We start from the raw sequence: 21,231 nt of genomic DNA, 5'->3' as shown, positions 1-21,231 counted from the left end.
GTCGGCGACATTGCAGCGTAAACACAGAAGTACTAGCGCCTGTGAACGGGGGCGTAATAGCCCGTACACGGGCCGGAGGAGCGGCAGCAGCCGATGCTGCTGCTTCTTCAAACAGCGGCGGAGGGGAGGTAGCTATCGCTACACGGGCCGCTTCTCCGGCCCGTGTAGCGATCGCCACCTCCCCTCCGCCGCTATTTAAGTAGAACAATGACTAGAGCAGAATTAAGTTGTATTTACCGGAGATGAAGTGTAGACTGCAAATTCTCTCGTAGAATGATGGCTCCCCCAGTCCATTGGGAGTGTCTGCCTGCGCTCTTTTCATTGAAAATATCCATTTCTTTATTCGACCTTCCTCCTTCGGTAAACGACAGAAACGTACATCCAACGATTTGGAATGCCTCTGTGTGCAACCGGGAGCACAACAAGTCGAAGGAATTGTTTAGATTCCAAAAATAAACTAACTAAAAGCACGCTCTAAATCACCCGTTTTGTCACGTAGTAGACGAGAGAAGCTCTGTTTTTTGCCAACCACAGTGCCCGGATGTAGCGCTGACGTCACGCGTGAACTACCCTATAGTATGAACCTGCAGGGTCGGAGGCAGCATTCTCAGGACAGCACTCTCAGGACCCTAGGTTTTTTGACAGCGCCACCGCAGGGTCGGAGGCTTCTAAAAATACTTCATCCGTTAGCTAAAAGTTAGCTCACAGTAGTAAAAGGTGAGAGCTAGCGGACGTTTACATTGGATTACCCTTCTCGCAAAAATGGATAAGTTTTTAAAAAGAAAAAATGAAGACGAACGTCCTGCCGACACCCCCACCCAAAAGACAAAGTTTTTGCGGAAATACAATCTCGACTTCATTAAATACGGTTTGTAAATGGAGGAACAGAGGCAGTGCCAAAAGCCCAGTGTGTGGAGTGTGGGCTAATGCTGTCCAACGAAGCTCTCAAGCCCTCAAAACTACAGCGGCATCTAGAGACCAAGCACCCGATGCTCGTGGGAAAGCCGGTGGAATATTTTAGGAGGAAGGAAATTGGGCTGCAGATGCAGAAAAGGTCTGTCGTGTCACTGACAAGCAACTCTAAATGTGCATTGAAAGCCAGCTACCTCGTAGCCAGACGTGTGGCACAGAGTAAGAAAGCATTCACCATAGCAGAGGAGTTGATTCTGCCTGCCGCTGTTGATATGTGCCGTGAGCTAATCGGAGAGGCCGCCGCAAAAAAGCTGCTGACCATCCCATTCTCTAACGACACTGTGAGTCATCGTATCGCGGACATGGCCTCAGACATACAGCATCAACTTACAGAAAGAATAAAAAGTAGTCCTTTTTTTTCTTTGCAATTAGACGAGTCCACGGATGTCACGAATGCTGCACTGCTGCTAGTTTTTGTTCGCTATCGCTGGGACAGTAGTTTGCACGAAGACATACTGTTTTGTGGAGAGCTACCAACACGAACTACGGCTCAGGAATGTTTCCGCTGCATGGATAACTACTTCACTGAGAACGGCCTGGACTGGCAGAACTGTGTCGGGGTGTGCAGTGATGGTGCAGCATCAATGACTGGCAAGCATCATGGTGTCATTACACAGATACTTGGTCGTGCACCAGAAGCAAAATGGACACACTGTTTTCTCCACCGTGAAAGCCTTGCAGCAAAACAGATGTCACCGGATCTCCACCAGGTGATGGATGTAAGTGTGAAAACCATAAACTTTATTAAAAGCAATGCTGTGAACTCCAGATGTTTTGCTAAGCTTTGTGAGGACATAGAAGCAGATCATGTCCAGCTGCTATATCACAGTGAAGTGAGATGGCTCTCGAGAGGACTGGTCCTCAATCGTTTGTTTGAACTGAGGAATGAGGTGTTCTCTTTTCTCACTGAGAAAAAATCTCATCTTGCACATTACTATGCTGACACAATGTTCACAGCAAAACTTGCCTACCTCTGTGACATTTTTTCACTACTGAACCAACTGAACACCTCACTTCAAGGAAGAAACAGCAACATATTTTGTGTTGCAGACAAAGTTGAAGCTTTCAAGAGGAAACTTGCTTTGTGGACCAAGAGGGCCCAGGAAAAGAGGATGGACATGTTTCCACTTTTGTCTGACATTTTGGAAAACTCCCCTCAGGTGAAGATCAGTGACTCAGTCTCCCAGCACCTCTCCCAACTGGCAAAGAAATTTGGTGACTACTTTCCTGAGGATCCCAGAGAGGGAAACATGTGGATTTTGGACCCATTTTCAGTGGATTCCACTTTAAATGATGTTGCTTTGCCCTCACACCTGGAATCCCAGCTTCTGGATGTTTCTACTGACAGCACTTTAAAGCTGCAGTGGGGCAAACTGGACCTGGGCTCCTTCTGGATTGCTGTCTCAAAGGAGTACCCATGTCTTGCACTGAGGGCTGTGAAACTCCTTCTCCCATTCACAACTACGTACCTGTGTGAATCAGGATTCTCCATCGTGGCCACAACTAAGACCAAAGCCCGAAACAGACTCAGAGCAACTCTGGAGGCTACTCTGAGAGTGAGCCTTTCTCCCATTCCACCCAGACTGGATCTGATTATGTCTCAGAGGCAGGCCCAAGTGTCTCATTAAGAGGTGAAGATAAGAGGGAGTTGTATTATTGTTGTTAATTGTTGTTATTATTTGTGTCATTGTTCATTTGTCACAGATATAAAGGTTCTTCTGGTTCTGCCATGCAAAAATGGAGACTGCTGAAGCAATTTTACAATGGCTTTGCAGATTATAAGGCTATAGTTTCATTTGCACTTTAATTTCATTTAGTTTATTTATATTTATAGATTTATATTATTTGAATGCATTTATTTGATCACCCCCTTTTTATTGATTTCATGATTTATATATATATATATATATATATATATATATATATATATATATATATATATATATATAATTTATTGTATTAATTTAAAGTAAAACTCCTACTTGTCAGGACTCAGCTGGCAGGGCCATGCAGCCTGTTGCCATCTTTGCTTCGTCCACAGGTGTTCGTGGTTGGCTGGTGAGCGGAGTAGACGCACCTGCAGCTCGTCAGCAGCACCGGAGCTGCACTATAAGATCTGCACTCGGACAACGGGTGGATGCCTGAGTGTTACCGTTGTGGTACCTCCTTGTGCTCCTTCGTCCTTCTTCAAGCTCCTCAGTCCTCCTCGAGTCACCTTCTGGGATTCCCTCGTTCCTCTCGAGTGGAGCCTTGCTTCGCGGACGAGACGCACTTCCAACGACCCCCAGGTTCCATCCGTTGTCCTGGATTCTCCGGTGCTGCTCGGACCTCTCGCCACGCTCTCAGCCGCCCGGACACCTACGACCAACATCCAGCTGAGTCCACACTGCCGTCCTCCCCGGTCAGGTTTCTAGCACCTCGTGGTAAGCTTACGTTCACCTGACTACTTTCCTTAGGGCTTTTCCCTCCGAGAATTAATGTTCTTCCCTCACCTCCAGATCGACCTGGTTCCCTGCCGCCCGAGTTCCTGCCCGAGTTCCTTCCAGCCCGCAGATTAGCTTCGCCGCCTAGCATTCTTGCCTGTGTAAACAAATAAACCTTTTAAACTTACCCGTTGTTACCGAGTGTGTTTCTGCATGTGGGCCCGACATCTCAAGGCAAACATGACAGAAGAACACTCAGGCCAAAGCGCCTCAGCAGGCACACTCGGTGGGGCTCTAGCGGCCCAGCAAGATCAGATCCGTGGGTTAGAATCCACTGTAGTAGGCCTGCAAGGCCAGATACAGAGTTTAGCCGGTCAAATTAACCAACTCACGGCCATGCTAAATGCTAACCAGCAGGCAGCCGCTTCAGCCCCTTCTACTTCCGCTTCCGAGTCAGTCATGAATCCAGTGACGTCACCGCCCGATCCCCAGGCCTCCTCCCCTGCTCCGGAGAAATTCTCCGGAGACAGTGGTGATTGCGGAGGATTTTTGTTCCAATGTGCCCTAGTTTTTAATCGTTCCCCTCGCTTGTTCGTCCAGGATGACGTGAAGATTTCCTTTATTTTACGGCTACTTACCGGCCGAGCTCTTAAGTGGGCAGAGACCCGTTTCCCAAATTGCCAGCAGTTTGGTCTCTGAGAGATGCCTGGCGTTCGGCATCTCTCAGGCCGAACGCCAGGCCATGGAGAAATATATTAAAGAATCGTTAGCAGCCGGGCTGATTAGAACCTCGTCATCCCCTTTGGGAGCAGGGTTTTTCTTTGTGTCCAAGAAGGACGGTTCCCTACGCCCCTGTATCGATTATCGAGGGTTAAACGCCATCACGGTGAAGAATAAGTATCCTCTCCCACTCCTTTCCTCCGCCCTAGAACCGGTCCAGTCAGCCACGGTCTTTACTAAGTTAGACTTACGTAATGCTTACCACTTGGTGCGGATCCGCCGGGGAGTTGAGTGGAAGACAGCCTTCAAGACTCCCCTGGGCCACTTTGAGTATCAAGTCATGCCGTTCGGCCTCTGTAACGCCCCAGCAGTATTCCAGGCTCTGGTCAATGACGTCCTCCAAGACTTCCTCAATGTGTTCGTCTTTGTTTACCTTGACGATATACTCATTTACTCCAACAATCCCACAGATCATTGGCGTCATGTTCGGTTGGTCCTGCAACGCCTGCTCGAGAATAAATTATTCGTCAAAGCTGAAAAATGTGAGTTCCACAAACCCTCTGTGTCCTTCCTTGGCCTCATTCTAGAAGGAGGAAGGGTTCGATCTGACCCCGAGAAGATCAAGGCGGTCCTCGACTGGCCGGTCCCCGGGACCCGGAAGGAGCTGCAACGTTTCTTAGGCTTCGCCAACTTTTATCGTCGGTTCATCCGGGGTTATAGCCAGATCGCCGCTCCTCTCCACGCCCTCACGTCGGTCAAGATACCCTTCTCCTGGAACCCGCAAGCAAACACAGCATTCTCCGACCTCAAGAGGAGGTTCTCCCAAGCACCAATCCTCGTCCACCCAGATCCAAAGAAACAGTTTGTGGTCGAAATCGACGCCTCAGACACAGGAGTGGGCGCGATCCTTTCCCAAAGCTCCGACCTAGACCACAAACTGCACCCCTGTGCCTTCTTCTCTCGACGGTTGTCTCCTGCTGAACGGAATTACGATGTGGGCGACAGAGAGCTGCTTGCAATCAAGCTTGCCCTGGAGGAGTGGCGCCATTGGCTTGAGGGGTCCGAGCAGCCCGTCCTCATCTGGACCGACCATAAAAATCTGGCTTACATTCAAACAGCTAAGAGACTAAACCCTAGACAAGCCCGCTGGTCCCTTTTTTTCTCCCGATTCAATTTATCCATCTCCTACCGTCCCGGTTCTAAGAATCAGAAGCCAGACGCCCTGTCCCGTCTCTACTCACCACCCGACGCAGAGAGGGAACCCACGACCATTATTCCTCCCTCTTGTGTTTTTGGAGCCCTCCAGTGGGAGATCCAGGATGTCATCTCCCAAGCCCAGCTCACAGATCCAGACCCTGGAACCGGCCCCCCCAACCGAACCTATGTTCCCCGCTCAGCCCGTACCCGAGTACTACAGTGGGCTCATTCAGAGAAGTTCTCTGCTCACCCTGGCATTCATCGAACCCGCTCCTTTTTGTCACGGTGGTTCTGGTGGCCTTCCATGTCCCAAGACGTCAAGGACTTCGTTCTCTCTTGTCCCGTATGCGCTCAGAGCAAACCGTCAAACCGGCCACCTTCTTCAGCCTCTGCCTGTCCCAGAACGTCCCTGGTCCCATATCGCCCTGGACTTTGTTACTGGGCTCCCCTCGTCACAAGGTATGACAGTCATCCTAACAGTAATCGACCGTTTTTCTAAGGCCTGTCATCTCATTCCCCTCAGAAAACTACCCTCAGCTTTTCAAACGGCCCAGCTCCTGGTCAAACATGTCTTCCGCCTACACGGAATTCCCCAGGAGGTTCTGTCTGACCGTGGTCCCCAATTCATATCGCGGGTATGGAAGGAGTTTGCCGTGGCCCTGGGGGCCCGGTATACCCTAACCTCAGGCTACCACCCGCAGACCAACGGTCAGACAGAACGTTTGAACCAGGAGCTGGAGACCGCCCTCCGCTGCCTCACCTCACAGAACCCATCAGACTGGAGCAAATATCTACCCTGGATCGAATACGCACACAACAGCCACGTCTCCGCCGCAACAGGAATGTCCCCCTTCGAGGTCTCTCTAGGCTACCAGCCACCACTACTCCCCGAAGACAGCAGACGGATCGCTGTACCCTCGGTAAAGGACCACATCGACCGCTGCAAACTCTATTGGTCTCAAACCATCCAGGCCTTAAAGGACACCGCCGAGAATAACCGCAAGTTCGCCGACCGTAGACGCATCCCAGCCCCCAGTTATCAACCAGGTCAACAAGTCTGGCTCTCCACCCGTGACCTCCCCTCCGGAGCAGCCTCACGCAAACTGTCCCCACGATTCACTGGCCCCTACGAGATAACCTCCATTCCCAGTCCCATGACTGTCCGTCTCCGCCTCCCGTTCCACTCCCGAGTTCATCCCACATTCCATGTCTCTCAGATCAAGCCTGTCAACTCCAGCCCCTTGTGCCCTCCGGCCGAACCCCCTCCACCCTCCCAGGACCATCATGGACGCCAGATCCAACGGATCGTGGCCTCCCGTCGGCGAGGTAAGGGGTTCCAGTATCTCGTCGACTGGGTGGGCCGCGGTCCCGAGGATCGGTCCTGGATCCCTGGCTCCGCCATTCCGGACCGCTCACTCATTGACTCTTTTCTCTCCTCTCGTCCATCCACGTCTTCCTCTGGGCCGCCAGGTGGCGACCCTTGAGGGGGGGGTGGTGTCAGGACTCAGCTGGCAGGGCCATGCAGCCTGTTGCCATCTTTGCTTCGTCCACAGGTGTTCGTGGTTGGCTGGTGAGCGGAGTAGACGCACCTGCAGCTCGTCAGCAGCACCGGAGCTGCACTATAAGATCTGCACTCGGACAACGGGTGGATGCCTGAGTGTTACCGTTGTGGTACCTCCTCGTGCTCCTTCGTCCTTCTTCAAGCTCCTCAGTCCTCCTCGAGTCACCTTCTGGGATTCCCTCGTTCCTCTCGAGTGGAGCCTTGCTTCGCGGACGAGACGCACTTCCAACGACCCCCAGGTTCCATCCGTTGTCCTGGATTCTCCGGTGCTGCTCGGACCTCTCGCCACGCTCTCAGCCGCCCGGACACCTACGACCAACATCCAGCTGAGTCCACACTGCCGTCCTCCCCGGTCAGGTTTCTAGCACCTCGTGGTAAGCTTACGTTCACCTGACTACTTTCCTTAGGGCTTTTCCCTCCGAGAATTAATGTTCTTCCCTCACCTCCAGATCGACCTGGTTCCCTGCCGCCCGAGTTCCTGCCCGAGTTCCTTCCAGCCCGCAGATTAGCTTCGCCGCCTAGCATTCTTGCCTGTGTAAACAAATAAACCTTTTAAACTTACCCGTTGTTACCGAGTGTGTTTCTGCATGTGGGCCCGACATCTCAAGGCAAACATGACACTACTATTGGTCTTTTTTAATATGATTAAACAGCCTGAATTGATCCTTAAATTTTTTTTATTAACACAGCTTGATTTGGTCCATGAATTATAAGCCTGTTCGGTGTCTTGATGTGTGTGTGCAGGTTTATATAAACGTTTAATAAAAGTTTTTGTGATGATCCCCTTTTATCATGTCATTTTATTAGACAATTTTTTTTGCTTGTTAAACAATAAGTGGATTTGGTTTATTATTGAATACAAATCAAACTGTACAGTGTTAATATTTAATGGGCCCCGGGCCACTTTGTACTTTAAAAATTGGGCCTCAAGGTCGAAAAGGTTAAGAACCCCTGGATTAGACAAACGCAACACATTATAATGTATGTAGTTAATTCTATTAACATTCTTATTAGAGGTAACCCAAAGGAATATGTATTCAAACCCTGCTGCAACCTGATCCACTAATTTGTATTGATCTGGAACTCCTCTAGGGACCTCTATAGCATCAATATAAGTAGGAGAATTATGTGTTAAATCAAACTCAGAACTGCACTTAATTCTATGTAACAAGTTTCCCTGCTTCATTCCTGGTCCCATGAGCAACAGTGGTGCCACCAATCTTACCATTGCACACACTCCAACGGCCGAATGGAATCCGCACCAGCAGATATACCTATTCCTCTCAAAGGAAACACCCATTTCCACCACTCAGGTGGAATTACTCCTACCCTTGATGAATCCTCTTTCCCTCGTCTGTGAAGTTAAAGCACACATACTGCTTGCTTTGATTTCCAGGAGTAAAAGGCCTAGGTTTAGTTTTACTATTCATGGGAGGGAAAAGATCATGATACTACTTGCACCTCGCAGAGTGGCCTTTTGTCAATTCCAAGATGCAATTATATTCTCTAGGATACTCAAAAGGAAATAAAGGTGCAGTCTACACAATTATCAACAGTATACTCTCTAGCAGTCTGAGGCATCCAAGAAACCCACAAGTTCTGTCTCATTTCCCCTGTAGAACTCCCAATAATGTTTCCAGGGGTCAGTTTATTATAATCTACATGAAATCCTTCTGAAGAGGATAACCCTTTACCCACATGTGATGAAGGAACCTGTTCAGCAGAAGTAGTTGCATTATGTAGAGAGATTTTAATCAAACCAACGGGACCTTCACCCCCTGTATCTACACCAAGGACGAGATAAAAACCTGACAAACTAATACTACAAGGGTTGGGCATAGTTACCCCACTACTATACTCAGAATAAACCCCAGTTGTTTCCCCAAAATAAGGATTAATGTTCAATTCCGAAATTGTCAGAATAATGGGGTTAACTCCCCGCTCTACCTGGTGATGACCTCTAGTAAGGGTTAATGCTTCTTGTAGTAATCTATCAAAACCTCCATGGCGAACCGGAGTAGCCTTATTCCCTGTGTGCCATCTCATATAAACCCAGTTTTGACACCAATGTAAAGAGAGGGTAGGGTGCCCTTCAGCAACACACAAGCATAAATATCAGATTCCTTCCAGACTGATGGGTCATTTCCACAATGTATTACTGAACATAAATCAAATTCAAATATAACCCCTGTTCCTAATGTAATGCAGTTCAATACCACGGTGTTGAGTCAGACAATCATATTCATCCTGAATGGCCTGCTTCTGATGTCTAATAAGACCAACAGTACCTGCTCCCTGAATAACAATGCTCAAAGTAAACATCCCCAACATAAGAATCAGAATCGACAAACCCAAAATCAGCTTCCACTGTATTGACCAATGACCAAATTTCCGCTGCATTTTCAACTTCCTAGATTAACCGGAATACTCTGTATCGAGACAATCGTATCTTTCGATCGGGGTTCACTTACTTCTACACCTTAAAGGTTTTTTTTGTTAAAGTATGGTGTAGATTATAACTCATTTCAGTTTACGCAAATCATATGTCTATCACAAACTTACCATGTAGGTCCTTCACCGATAAGAGTAACCTGTTAACAACAGTCTAGTCAGAACAAACCAAATTATCACACAAATACCAAAAATATTATAAAAACTAAATCAATACCAAATTTTAAAGAATAAAAACATATAAAACCACTTACGTTGTGTGCAGTGGAAGTGTGGTGTGTTGTTCTTACCTTTCTCCAGCTGGGTGCACCAGGTGGATGTCAGCCACAGGTGTTTCCCATCCGTACAAATTAGTAGTAGTAGTAACTTTTATTTGTCCCAATATGGGCAATTTTTGTGCAGTAGTAATAATAAAACATTCACACTTCACACATAAAAACACAAGAAACACATAAAATATAAAAGTAAGGTGAATAAATGTATATAAATATGTGCAGCGCAGAGAATGAATAAAGCGAAGGCCTATATGTATGCAACATGTGACTATCTGATTTTCCTGGTAGCGTTTAGCAGCTGGACAGCAGAGGGAAGAAAAGAATGTTTGTATCTATTTGTCCGGGCTGGTGGATATTTAAAACGGGAACCAGAGGGTAGAAACTGACATTGGTTGTGTAGGGGATGGGTGTAATTATCCAAGATGGACTCAGCCTTCCTAATTACCTGCTCTTTGTATATTTCAGTCATGTTTTTCTGTTGGACGCCTGTGATTTTACTACATACCTTAATAACCTTGGATATGGCATTTTTATTCTTTATGTTAAGAAGAGCAAACCAGCAGATGGCAGAGAAAGTGAGTATGGACTCTATAAAGAATCTGTAGAACATGGTCATCAGAGTCTTGTCAACCTGAAACCTGGCTAGCTTTCTGAGGCAGTATAAGCGCTGCTGCCCTTTCTTACACAGCATGTCTGTGTTACTGTTAAAAGTTAGTTTGTCGTCTATGATAGACCCAAGATATTTATACTGGTGAACAATTTCAATGTCTTGCCCATTTATGATGGTTATAGAGGGGTTACAGGTCTTGTGCCTGAAGTCAATACACATGTCCTTTGTTTTGGTGACATTCAGTTCCAGCATGGCTTCCTGGCACCAGTTTGTGAAATAGTCCATGATGGGGCCATGTGCAGTGAAGCTGCACATGGCCCCATCATGTGAGGAGCATCTAAGGTGATTGGAGACAAACAGAAGGTGTCAGAGCATTAGCTCTTCCAAAAGCTTGCTATATACTCCATGAGAACACAAAGTTCTTTATTCCTCATAGTCGTAGTGGGAAGAACACAAAAAGAGGTTGAATTGGCTCTGTCTTTTCTCACTGCACGAGACGCTCAGCTGCAAAAGTCAACCCCATGTCACTGAAGATTGGGTGGGTGGGCGGGCACAGAGAGCTGAGCACAGAGCACACCTAGCGCTCGCAGACACACATCCCTCTTTGCTATCTGTCAGTCAACTCCAGTCCACCACTAATGGCACAGTTGATGAAGACAGCACAGGGGATTGTGGGATTAAAATAAAATAATCACAAAGGGAAATTAAATGCTGGTGTAACTCATGAAGATTTCTTCAACAAGCTGTCATAGATGATGATGGCAGCTGGCAGGAAGGATCTCCTGTAGCAGTCTGTCTTACAGCAGTTTTGGAGGAGCCTCTGACTGAAGACATTCTGTTGTTGCATGACAGTCTGATGAAGAGGACACTCAGGGATGTCCATAATGTTCTTTATGCAAAGGATTCTTCATAAAATCTAGAAGGGTCCCCACAAGAGAGCTAGCCTTCTTTAAGCTTATTGAACTTCTTTAACTCTGTTGCTCTGATGCTGCTACCGAACAGATGATGGCAGCGAAAATCTGCAGCATCTTGCTGCAAACCCTGGTGGACCTAAAATCCCTTAGAAAGTACAGGCTGCTTTGGCTCTTCTTGTACACAGTTTCAGAGTTGCATCTCCAGTCCAGTCTGTTGTCCTGGTGAACACTAAGATATTTATACTCCTACACCACCTTGACTTCTTCTCCCAGTATGGTAATAGTGTTGAACCTATTCCTGTTTTTCCTGAAACGTACAATCATCTCCCTTATTTTATTCACATTCAGTATTAGATTACTGTTTTCACGACATGTCACAAAGTGCTCCACCAGCTCCCTATACTCAGCTTTCTCTCCATCTTTGATGCACCCAACGACTGCAGAGTTGTCTGAGTATTTCTGCAGATGACTGGAGTATGTCTTGTATTGGAAGAGGCCATCACACACTTAGAAGGTGCCACAGCTGTTTCATCAGCCACCGAGGTGTAAAGAGTGAAGAGGAATGGTGAAAGTACATTGCCCTGTGGTGCTCCTGTTCGACTGACTACCTGGTTATACACTCAACCCTTGAGTCTCACAAACTGGGGTCTGTTAATCAAGTAGCTTCTGACCCAGACAATTGTTGAGGCCTCCCTCTGCGTGTTCTGGAGTTTCTGACAAAGCAAATTAGGCTGCATTGTGTTAAATGTACTTCATGTTTACTTTAACATGATCCTTACAGTGCTGTCTACCTTGTTTAAAGGACAGTGGTTTTGCTGAAGCAGGTGTACGATGGCATCTTCAACTCCAGCAAAGTGCAGGGGGTCTTGATATATAGCTTGTTTACTAACTCAGTTGGGCCAACAGGAGTCTCTCTAGAACGTTCATAGTGTGGGATGTCAGGGCAAGAGGACTGTAGTCCTTGAGGTGAAACAACAGGGAAATTAAACAAGTTGGGCTCACAGCTGCTTTTTCAGCAAACCTAATTTACTCCTGCCCTCCTGACTGCTATTTTAATGTCCCTTTCTCGCACTGTTAAATTCTGATCAGAGATCCAAAGTGTGTTTTGGAACTGTAAAATATATTCCCAAATACTCTCTTTTGTTGAAAACCATGTTTTTAAGTTAAAGGAGATAGCTACAAAGTTTAACTCGTCCCGGCAAACTGTTGTAGTTCAAACCTTCAACTGTACTGGTTGCCAGCTGGCTGGCAGGTTCGGTAGCACTAGCATAATGGTTAGTAACAGCAAACTTTCTACTTACCTGTCCAGAAGAAAAGCGGCAACCACTGTGTCGCTTTTGAGCCCCTTTGCTTCCTGAAGTCGGCACCAGTGCTCAAAAGGTTAACTGATGTTCACCCTCATTTTGCCTTATTTTTGGTCCACTTGAATCTGAGAAATCTAATTCCAAGAAGAAGCCATTTCTCAGCGCAATCGCAGAGCTAATATGATCCCAGACAATGCCTGAGCTCTGTCTCACGTGACTTCAACCTACTATTTCTATTGGTGTTGATAGAAATAGAAGAATCCTTTCGCGTCGATACTGGCATCATAACCAGATATACATTTTTAGATATTTTGGAACCATCAAAACTTAGAACTTTTATTCTGCATCACTCTAGACGTTCTGTGGTTGTATTATTTTTGAAAAATGTATGTCTTTGACAAAAATGTTTTGGCTATAACCTTTAAGCTTATGCAATTAAAACAAAAGTTTTTAGTAATAAAGACACTTAACCAGTTTATGGGCCTTTTGTCTTTGCAGGCCCCCCAACAATTGTCTACTTTTTCCTCAGTGGTTTCATTGTGCTTTTGTATTAAGCTCCCTTTCACACTGATGCCCCTAAATAGAATCATGTGCACTCAACTGAAAATGTCCCAATCACTGTAGTGCAACTATGTGTAGTTTAATCTCTGTATAAATGCAGCTCTTCTGTGAAGGCCTCAGAGCATTAGTAAATGAACAGCATGATAAAGACCAGGGAGCACCACAGGCATGTCATGGATGATGTGGAGAAGTTTGTAGATGGATCAAAATATAAATAGTTCCTTCCTTCCTTCCTTCCTTCCTTCCTTCCTTCCTTCCTTCCTTCCTTCCTTCCTTCCTTCCTTCCTTCCTTCCTTCCTTCCTTCCTTCCTTCCTTCCTTCCTTCCTTCCTTCCTATATATGTATTGAAGTACTTCATCAATTTCAGTGATAAACTGTTTTAAAAAAATGTAAGAGGCTCAATTAGACAAATTGACATCCTTTACAGGGAGTAAAGGGGAGTACTGGTTTCTAGGGGGAGGGGTTGTTCTAGGGGGAGGGGTTGTTTGCAGAGAATGTGTGACTGAAAGGAAGAGAGAAAGGGAGAAAATAGAGAGAGAGAGAGAAGGAGATAGAGAGAGAATCAAACGCTGGCTGAACTGGGCCCAAATATCCAAGGTTAATTTTGTGAGAAAGCTGCAGTGCCCAGATAAGACCATCCCTGCAAATGAGTTCTGCCTGCCTGGATTACAGCTAAATTTATGCAGCTTTCCTTATCCTTTCACAAGCTCCTGTGAAGTGGCATAATTAACTTGCGCACATGAAATGTGCACATTTTCTGCATAGTGGAAACATTCCTCATTTTACTGCTTTGATTTTTTTTTGGACTATTCAGAGAAGTACTTAAAATGTGCTTTTTCTGAGAGTTTGGAGATTTGTCATTGTAACAGTGCAAGATGAGCTTTTCACTTCTTAATCATTCTAATTACTCAATGGCTAAAATGAGGCTGTCATTACAGCTTGCACAAATGCATAAACAGCTTTCTAATTAATCTTTCACTCATGGTGTATGATTATCAGCTAAAAAGATGATTTAGCAAAACCTTTGATTTAAAACTCTTTTTTTGTTTTTGCTCTAGAGTACTGCACACATATACACAGAACAGGTGGATATGGAAGGTAGGTATCAAGCAGGCTGAAAGTGGAGGAAAATAAATTAATGGTAACCCAGACTCAGAGAAATGCTTAAATCTTCAAAGCACATAGAGTTGAGATGCAAATGTAATAAGCTGCACTTGAGGACATGGGGACATACTCTGCTATTACAAAGTTTTTTTTTTATTTCTTTCAAGCTCCAGGCTGCTCTGTTTATCTGCTCCACCCACCACACATGCATGAAAACACACAATATTTCCAAAGAATGACTGTCCGTCTGCAATGGTTCCCAGAATCTAGCCCCACTCAAGGTTCCCTGTCTGACCATTATGTTACAGTGGTATAGATAACTACTTTACTAACAGAGAACAAGCAGCAACAGAAATGTCCCTTCATTTCTCTAGCAAATAAACTTTTTTTGAGGGACCGCAAACAGAGATCTCGGTTATTGATCATTTAGAAACAACTACTCTAGATGGCAGTTCACATGGAAGTCAAGCTAATTAAAATTCAAATTGATCGATGATTGAGCTTTGATTACAAAAATATTCTGAGATTTCAGATATTCAGAAATTTTCAGGAAATAAAAAGACTAGCAAGGAGGCCTAACTCTTTCATTGGAAGACACAATAAAGTTGGGATCTAAAGCCAGGCATGCACTGTACGATAATTTCAATTGTTGTATTAAGATACAGCTCAAACTTTACGACAAAACTGCAGGGTTTAAAAGTTCACAGCTCATGATATCTGTACTTACACTGTACAACCCAATGCTCACATGCAATCTGACTGCTCACACTGTACGTCCAAGAACCACATGTTGCACTCAACCCCGTAGAGAGATGCTGCTTGTCGGACTTGTCTACCCAGAAGCCATCGTAGACAGTAGAAGAAAAATACAGAAGTGTCATTGCTCGCTGTTGTTATGAGGCTCACTAGTGCAAAACACGCTGCCTTGGCAATTCTACGCGTTGTTTGACTCCATGTCACACATACCTCCACCATGCTTCTCTCTCCACTCCTATGTTTCCATCTGAGAAGAAGAAGAATTCCCTTGTTTGCACATGGGCAATGCGCAAGTTTGGGAGAAATCGGCTCGTAGATGCTCGTAGCTCTACTTCTACAGCAAGATGCACTCCCGATCACCTCACAAGGGCCAACTGAATTCAAAGATATTTCATTTTTATACGACCGTACGATTCTTGATTGGGAGGTGGTCGTGAGAGGCTAATCGCCCCTCATTACCCCCTGTATACTACACCATGCTATAGCTGAAATAGGCCCAATCCAAAAAATTCTTGCATGACTGAAGAACTGGCTCAAAAAAGGAAAAACAGTCATACAAGCTAAGCAATCATACAGTGTATGGGTAGCTTAATGGAGACACATACCCAAGAACTCCTTTGCTCACTGAAATATGTGTGCAAACGTGTTTGCTTGTGGAATCATGAAGACAAATTGGAACAAACTAATCAATTCAATTTTCAATAAAATTTAATTTTTATAGTGCCAATTATAGTGACAACTCGTTATCCCCACTTGTTGACCTACTCTGATAAAAAACAATATACACTGAGAAACTCTCAGTGCTCAGCAATGCGCTCAAGCTAGTTTGTTATTGTGTCACACCAATGATTTATTTATTTTTATTAGGGCTGGGCAACGATTAAAATATTTAATCGCGATTAATCTCCCTGATTAATCGCGATTAATCGCGATTAATCGCATTGTATTTACAAACTCCAAGAATGAATTCAAACGTAGTGTAAAGAGCACTTTTATTTTAATGTTCTGCTGCCATATGAACAAAAGTGTTGTAACATTTGTAGCACTTATTTTATACTGGATATTTTCAACCCATCTATTGAATTTAGTGCACTAGTTGATCTTTTCTTTATAAGAGAACAGCAAGCACTACAGCCAAAATATGGCCTTTTTTGACCTGCTGTATATTAGCCAGTCCCTAAGCTTGATGTATCATGAAACTGTTGACCTTTTGGGTTTTGTGGTTTTTATTTTATTATTACAATTAAATAATAATAATAATAATAATAATAATGTTATGTTCAGTGTTTTTTTGCTAATCCACCTCTTATATATTTCAATCCTTATGTAATTTTGTCTGTGTTGTGTGCACCTGCCTGTTGCTTTAATCCTATAAATTTCCCCGTCGTGGGATAAAAAAAGGATTAGCTAATGTTATCTTATCTTAAATAACACTTTTTAATATATGTACTGGGTTCTTTCAAGGTCTTAATTACATGTTATGTGTGGGCTCCAGTAACATCCATCCATCCATCCATCCATCCACTGATCTACCTGGATGTTCCCAGGAGGACTGAAACGCCTCAGTCAGAGACGTCTGTGGGTCTGTCGGGGCAATGAGAGAAGTTTCGTCTCCTCTCTCCGTTTCTGGGGCTCGACGTTTTCATGTTTTTTCACGTGCTTAGATATATTTGCTGTGTTTCCACTGAAATGAACCGGCTTTTTACAAAACATACAGCTTGATTTAATTTACGGTATTAAAATAAAGCCAAACGGTGCTACTTCCCCTGTTCATGTTTTTTCGCTGCTGCGGTCTCTCTCAGCTGTTTGTTTGTCAAGTTTGTGTGAGAGCTGAGTGGGCGGGCCAGGCTGAGCCTGCGTGCTGATTGGCTGGCGCCGCTGAGCCATGTACGAGAGGGGAGGGGGAGCGGGAGAGTGCTGCCTGACTGACACTGACTGAAAGCATGTGAGCAACATGCGTTAATGCGCGATAAAATAAATATCGCCGTTAATAGTCTAATGAATTAACGCGGAATTAACGCGTTAACTTGCCCAGCCCTAATTTTTATATATATATATATATATATATATATATATATATATATATATATATATATATATATATATATATATATATATATATATACAGAGAGACACAGAAATATAAGGAGAGCTTCTCCACAGAGATTATTTTCTTACTGGAAACACCCTTCACTTTAATTAGAGCAATGCAGTCAGTGATATCTGAGACTTTAGACAGAAAGCTATCGAGCAGTTCATCTACTGAGTTGCAGCATGAGGTTGAAGTAGAAGAGTAAGCTTGGATAAAAGTTTCATGTCATTGTCCTTAAAGGTGCATTTTCTTATGATGTCCCTTTGCTTTCAAAGGGAAATACATACAACATAATTGGTATGTATGATTCAACTTATAGAGCAATATAGGTTACATTAACCTTGGAAATCTAAAATATGTCCCCGTTTGTGCATTGGCTGTTTAACATGTTGAGTTAAACCAGAATTTCTAAGTATTTCACACAGTTCATTTGCACCTCTGTCTTCAGGGTTGTCAACATGGAAGTTGAAGTCTCCCACAATAATTAAACAGTTGTAATCAACACATATTGTCATGAATCTGTAATATTCTGGTTTATGTGATTAGTTTTTTCACTCTCCTGCCTTAGGTTTGTACTTCAGGGTTGTTTTGGTTCTTGTCAAGTCTGGTGTAGTTTCTGTTCCTGTCCACTTGGCTTGTCAGCTTTTTAGTTTTGGTTCTGTCTTAGTTTGGTTTGTGTCATAGTGTGGGTTTTGAGGGTTTTTTTTGCAGTTATTTTAGGTTTGGTTTCTGATCTGTTCTTGTTTTGAGCCTCAGCACTGATGTCTATTCTAATTACTTACTCTGCACACCTGCCTAACTCCACCCCTGCTGCAATCACCTCTCACCGGTTTCATCTGCTTCTACCTCCATATAAACTGTTGAGACAAGACATCAGTGCCAGGTCGTCTCTCGTTGAGTTGACGGGTGAGTCTACTCCAGCAGTATACTGGTCTTGTTTTTTGCTTATGGATTTTGACCCTGTTTTTCTCCAAAGATCTGAGCCATCTTGTTTCTGCCTGTCTGTTCCTGCCTTGCCTGCCAAGCTTGTCCGTTTATTTTTGTGCCGTGTTTTGGTTGTGAGGTGTTTTTGGTTTTTGTCCCAGTCTTTGATTTTTGTTAATAAAGAACCTGATCTGAACCTCTGGTGGTCTGGCTGAATTCTGGGTCCGCTGCCTCTGGTCATTACAGAATCGGAGACAAAGTGGACCCAGTATTCAGGCCAGACAAGCAGATGAGTTATTAAGGTTTTATTTTAACAAAAAGGTGCGAGCAGGACAAAGACAGAGCTTGTGGTCGAATAGCAGTTCAAGTCGGTACACAGGTGGGCAGGAAAAACAGGCAAACAGACAGGATGTTACTGAGATGTGAAACTTAATGACTGGCAGGTGGAAAACTAATAAACTAAAGCAGATTAAGGATAAATAAAGACAAACCCAAACTAAAACAGAAACTAAACCTATCACAGAATTGTTTAAACGAAGAGAAACACTGCACCAAAACAGAAACTAAAACTAGACTAATCCAGAACCAAAATAACCATAAAGACCAAACCTAAGCTAAAAAAAACAGACTAAGTCTAAACAGAACACAAGCAAATAATAAAAACCAGAGCTAATACTAAGACAGGAGAGAGAACTAATTAATCAAACAACAAACAAACCATAACAAAACCCAAACCATGACACATATCACATATATAAGAGTTCACTAAGATCATTAAATAAGTTTGATTGGGACTTAGGAGGCCTGTAAACATTCAAGTTTGTACTGGGCTCTTTACCTGGACAGCCAAATATTCAAAAGAGTCAAACTTTCCCAGAAACACCTTTTTACACTTTAGTAAATCGCAAAACAATGTTGCCACTCCTCCACCTTTTCTTTGCTGTCTGTTCTCACAAAGAAAATTGTAGTTTGGAGGAGCTGACTCTATTAGAATAGGTGCTTCATTAAATGCATGTAACTGTTAGAGATTGTATGACTACAGAGACTGGACTGCATTATAGGTTACCATGGAGATTACAGATAAACAAACTCTGGAGGCCAGAGCCTGACATTCTTGGATTGGACAGAATTACTGATTAGGGGAAAATGTGTCAGTGAGGACATGACTGCATTACAGTATCCTCTCCATCATCTCCACCAATGTGATGAACAGAACACTGATATCATACTGGGCACACCTCTGAATGAGTGTACACAATTTGGTCCTGCTGTGTGAAGAATGAACGGGACTCTCTCTCTGACGTCTGAAATCAGGCCCCTGAGTTGTTTGTGTGAGAGTCCAGTACTGAAGCTGTAAACATCCCTCTGCCTTTTTAGATTAAATATGGTAAAATATAGTTATGGTTTCATGAGTCTTTTTACTTCTACAGAAGTCTACAATAGAAACACCACATTATTCAGTCAAAGAACCTGGAGTGACCGCAGCCAGGTTAATTCATGTTTCTGTTAAAAAGAGCTAATGTTTAATAAAGCCAGTTTAGATGATTTAGTGGTTAGTATGTTAGTATAAGTAAACCTTTTGGTTTTCTTATTTCTGCCACATATCACAAATATATCACATCTATATCCGACAAAAGACCCAAGCTGATGCTGGAAACAATCTTGTCTGATAAGGTTGCTGCTAGTGATGGGTCCAGCAACACCGATGGGTCGGCGCATGCGTCGAGCTTGTAGAGCAAAACCTGTGTCGATGCGCGTATCGCTATGGTAAAGTCACGTGACCGATACAGGTACTGTTTCGAACTGACTGACGTGCCAAATTGTTTCTGTCCCCTCTAAACTACGCACGTTTACATTCACTCACAGCATCTAGATTCAGCGCACACAGCAAAGCTATGCTGCGCAGTAAATAAAATCCAAGCTGAACTGTAAACAAAATAATAATAAACCAAATTTTTTTAAACAATTTTGCAACTCTGGTGTGATGGTGTACCACTGCCCCGCTCTGTGAGCGCCAGGTGCTGATCGGAGTGCACCGCTGATTGATGGGTTGGGCAGACGCCTTTATAGTTCGGCAGGTTGCGCTGTGCGTCTTTGTTCAGAGCGTCGTTTCACAAAAAACGGCTGATCTACACTAAGTCGAAAGCTGCTACTCTGAGTAGTTCTTCCTCCCTTTGTCATCCTCAGCATGTCCGATTTCAGAACAGATAGTCAGGTAACTAAACACAGCGCCCAATCAACAATTGAACGTGAGCATGAAAAAAAGCCCGATCACTGGAACGCAAAAAACTGATTCACCATGGCAATGACAGGAAATAGAATTAGAAATATTAAACCATAAGAAACAATGCCGTTGCTGCTGAAAACCGCAAGAGAAAATTGTTGAAAAAGTCAATGCATGGGCGATATGAAAGTTATGTGATGTAGAATTAAAGCTGTTTTCACCACACTTCACTGTTCAACACAAAAGGGGGAGTGTGTGTGTGTGTGTGTGGGGGGGGGGTGCACTGAAAGGACATGGCAGCAAAAATTTTTTTTAAAAAATAAATAAAAAATCCAGTCCACAAGCATTCACAACATGTTTACTTGTAAGTTATTATGTTATGATACAGGTTCACATTATTTATTAACTGTATCTAAAAAAAAAAAAAAATCTAATTTTTAAATTCAAATGGAAATATAAAATACAATGCAACATACAATCACTTAAATTGTAAATATTGTGTGTACAAGGTCATCAAATCAGTGTCTGTTAACTCTGTCAACTAGGTTGCCTGTAGGGATTTTTAAGGTCCAGCAGGTGTCAGTATTCAGTGACACAGTATTGGCACAGTATCAATACAGTTTGGCAATGTGTCGAAACGCTTCATGACGCCCTTATCGACCCATCACTAGTTGCTGCTAGGGCCCGTGTGTGTATTAAAGAGAGGTTATCTGAAAGTCCTGAGCACAGCCATGTTCTTTGTTATGTAGAGGAGGAGGATCTGGGGCTCTGTGGCCTTTGGAAGATGCTGGTGTCATCACAGAGATATGGTTATGAGAGAGAGAGAGAGAGAGAGAGAGAGAGAGAGAGAGAGAGAGAAGAAAAGAAAAAATTGCTATAGAATGGCTAACCAATGAGTGTTTGCGTTATATGACTCATCCAATTACACTAGTTCTCACTAGGTGTGGTTGGCGCCAATGATCTGCATTGGATGGCGCACATTGCGTGAAATTAATATTTATAAATTTTAAACTGAAGCCAAGAGTAACGAGCAACGTTTGTTTTAAAAATGTAAGGAATAGAAAGTACAGATACTTGTGTGAAAATGTAATGAGTAGAAGTAAGAAGTAGGAAGAAAAATAAGTAATGGAGTAAAGTATAGAT

At 43.8% G+C, this 21,231-nt stretch overlaps 1 protein-coding gene across 1 annotated transcript; it reads left to right on the top strand.

Annotated features, from left to right (window-relative positions):
- Positions 1–875: 875 nt before the first annotated feature.
- Positions 876–15,752, top strand: LOC118565345 (SCAN domain-containing protein 3-like). The gene is made up of 2 exons (XM_036145613.1): positions 876–2,631; positions 15,712–15,752. The coding sequence occupies exon 1, from the start codon at positions 927–929 to the stop codon at positions 2,598–2,600; it is 1,674 nt and encodes a 557-aa protein (XP_036001506.1). The 5' UTR covers positions 876–926; the 3' UTR covers positions 2,601–2,631; positions 15,712–15,752.
- The last annotated feature ends 5,479 nt before the right edge of the window (positions 15,753–21,231 follow it).

Source organism: Fundulus heteroclitus, chromosome 13 (assembly GCF_011125445.2).
Source record: "Fundulus heteroclitus isolate FHET01 chromosome 13, MU-UCD_Fhet_4.1, whole genome shotgun sequence".
NCBI classification, from domain to species: domain Eukaryota; kingdom Metazoa; phylum Chordata; class Actinopteri; order Cyprinodontiformes; family Fundulidae; genus Fundulus; species Fundulus heteroclitus.
Note: the sequence above shows the minus strand (reverse complement) of the source record. Positions and strands in the feature narration are given on the sequence as shown.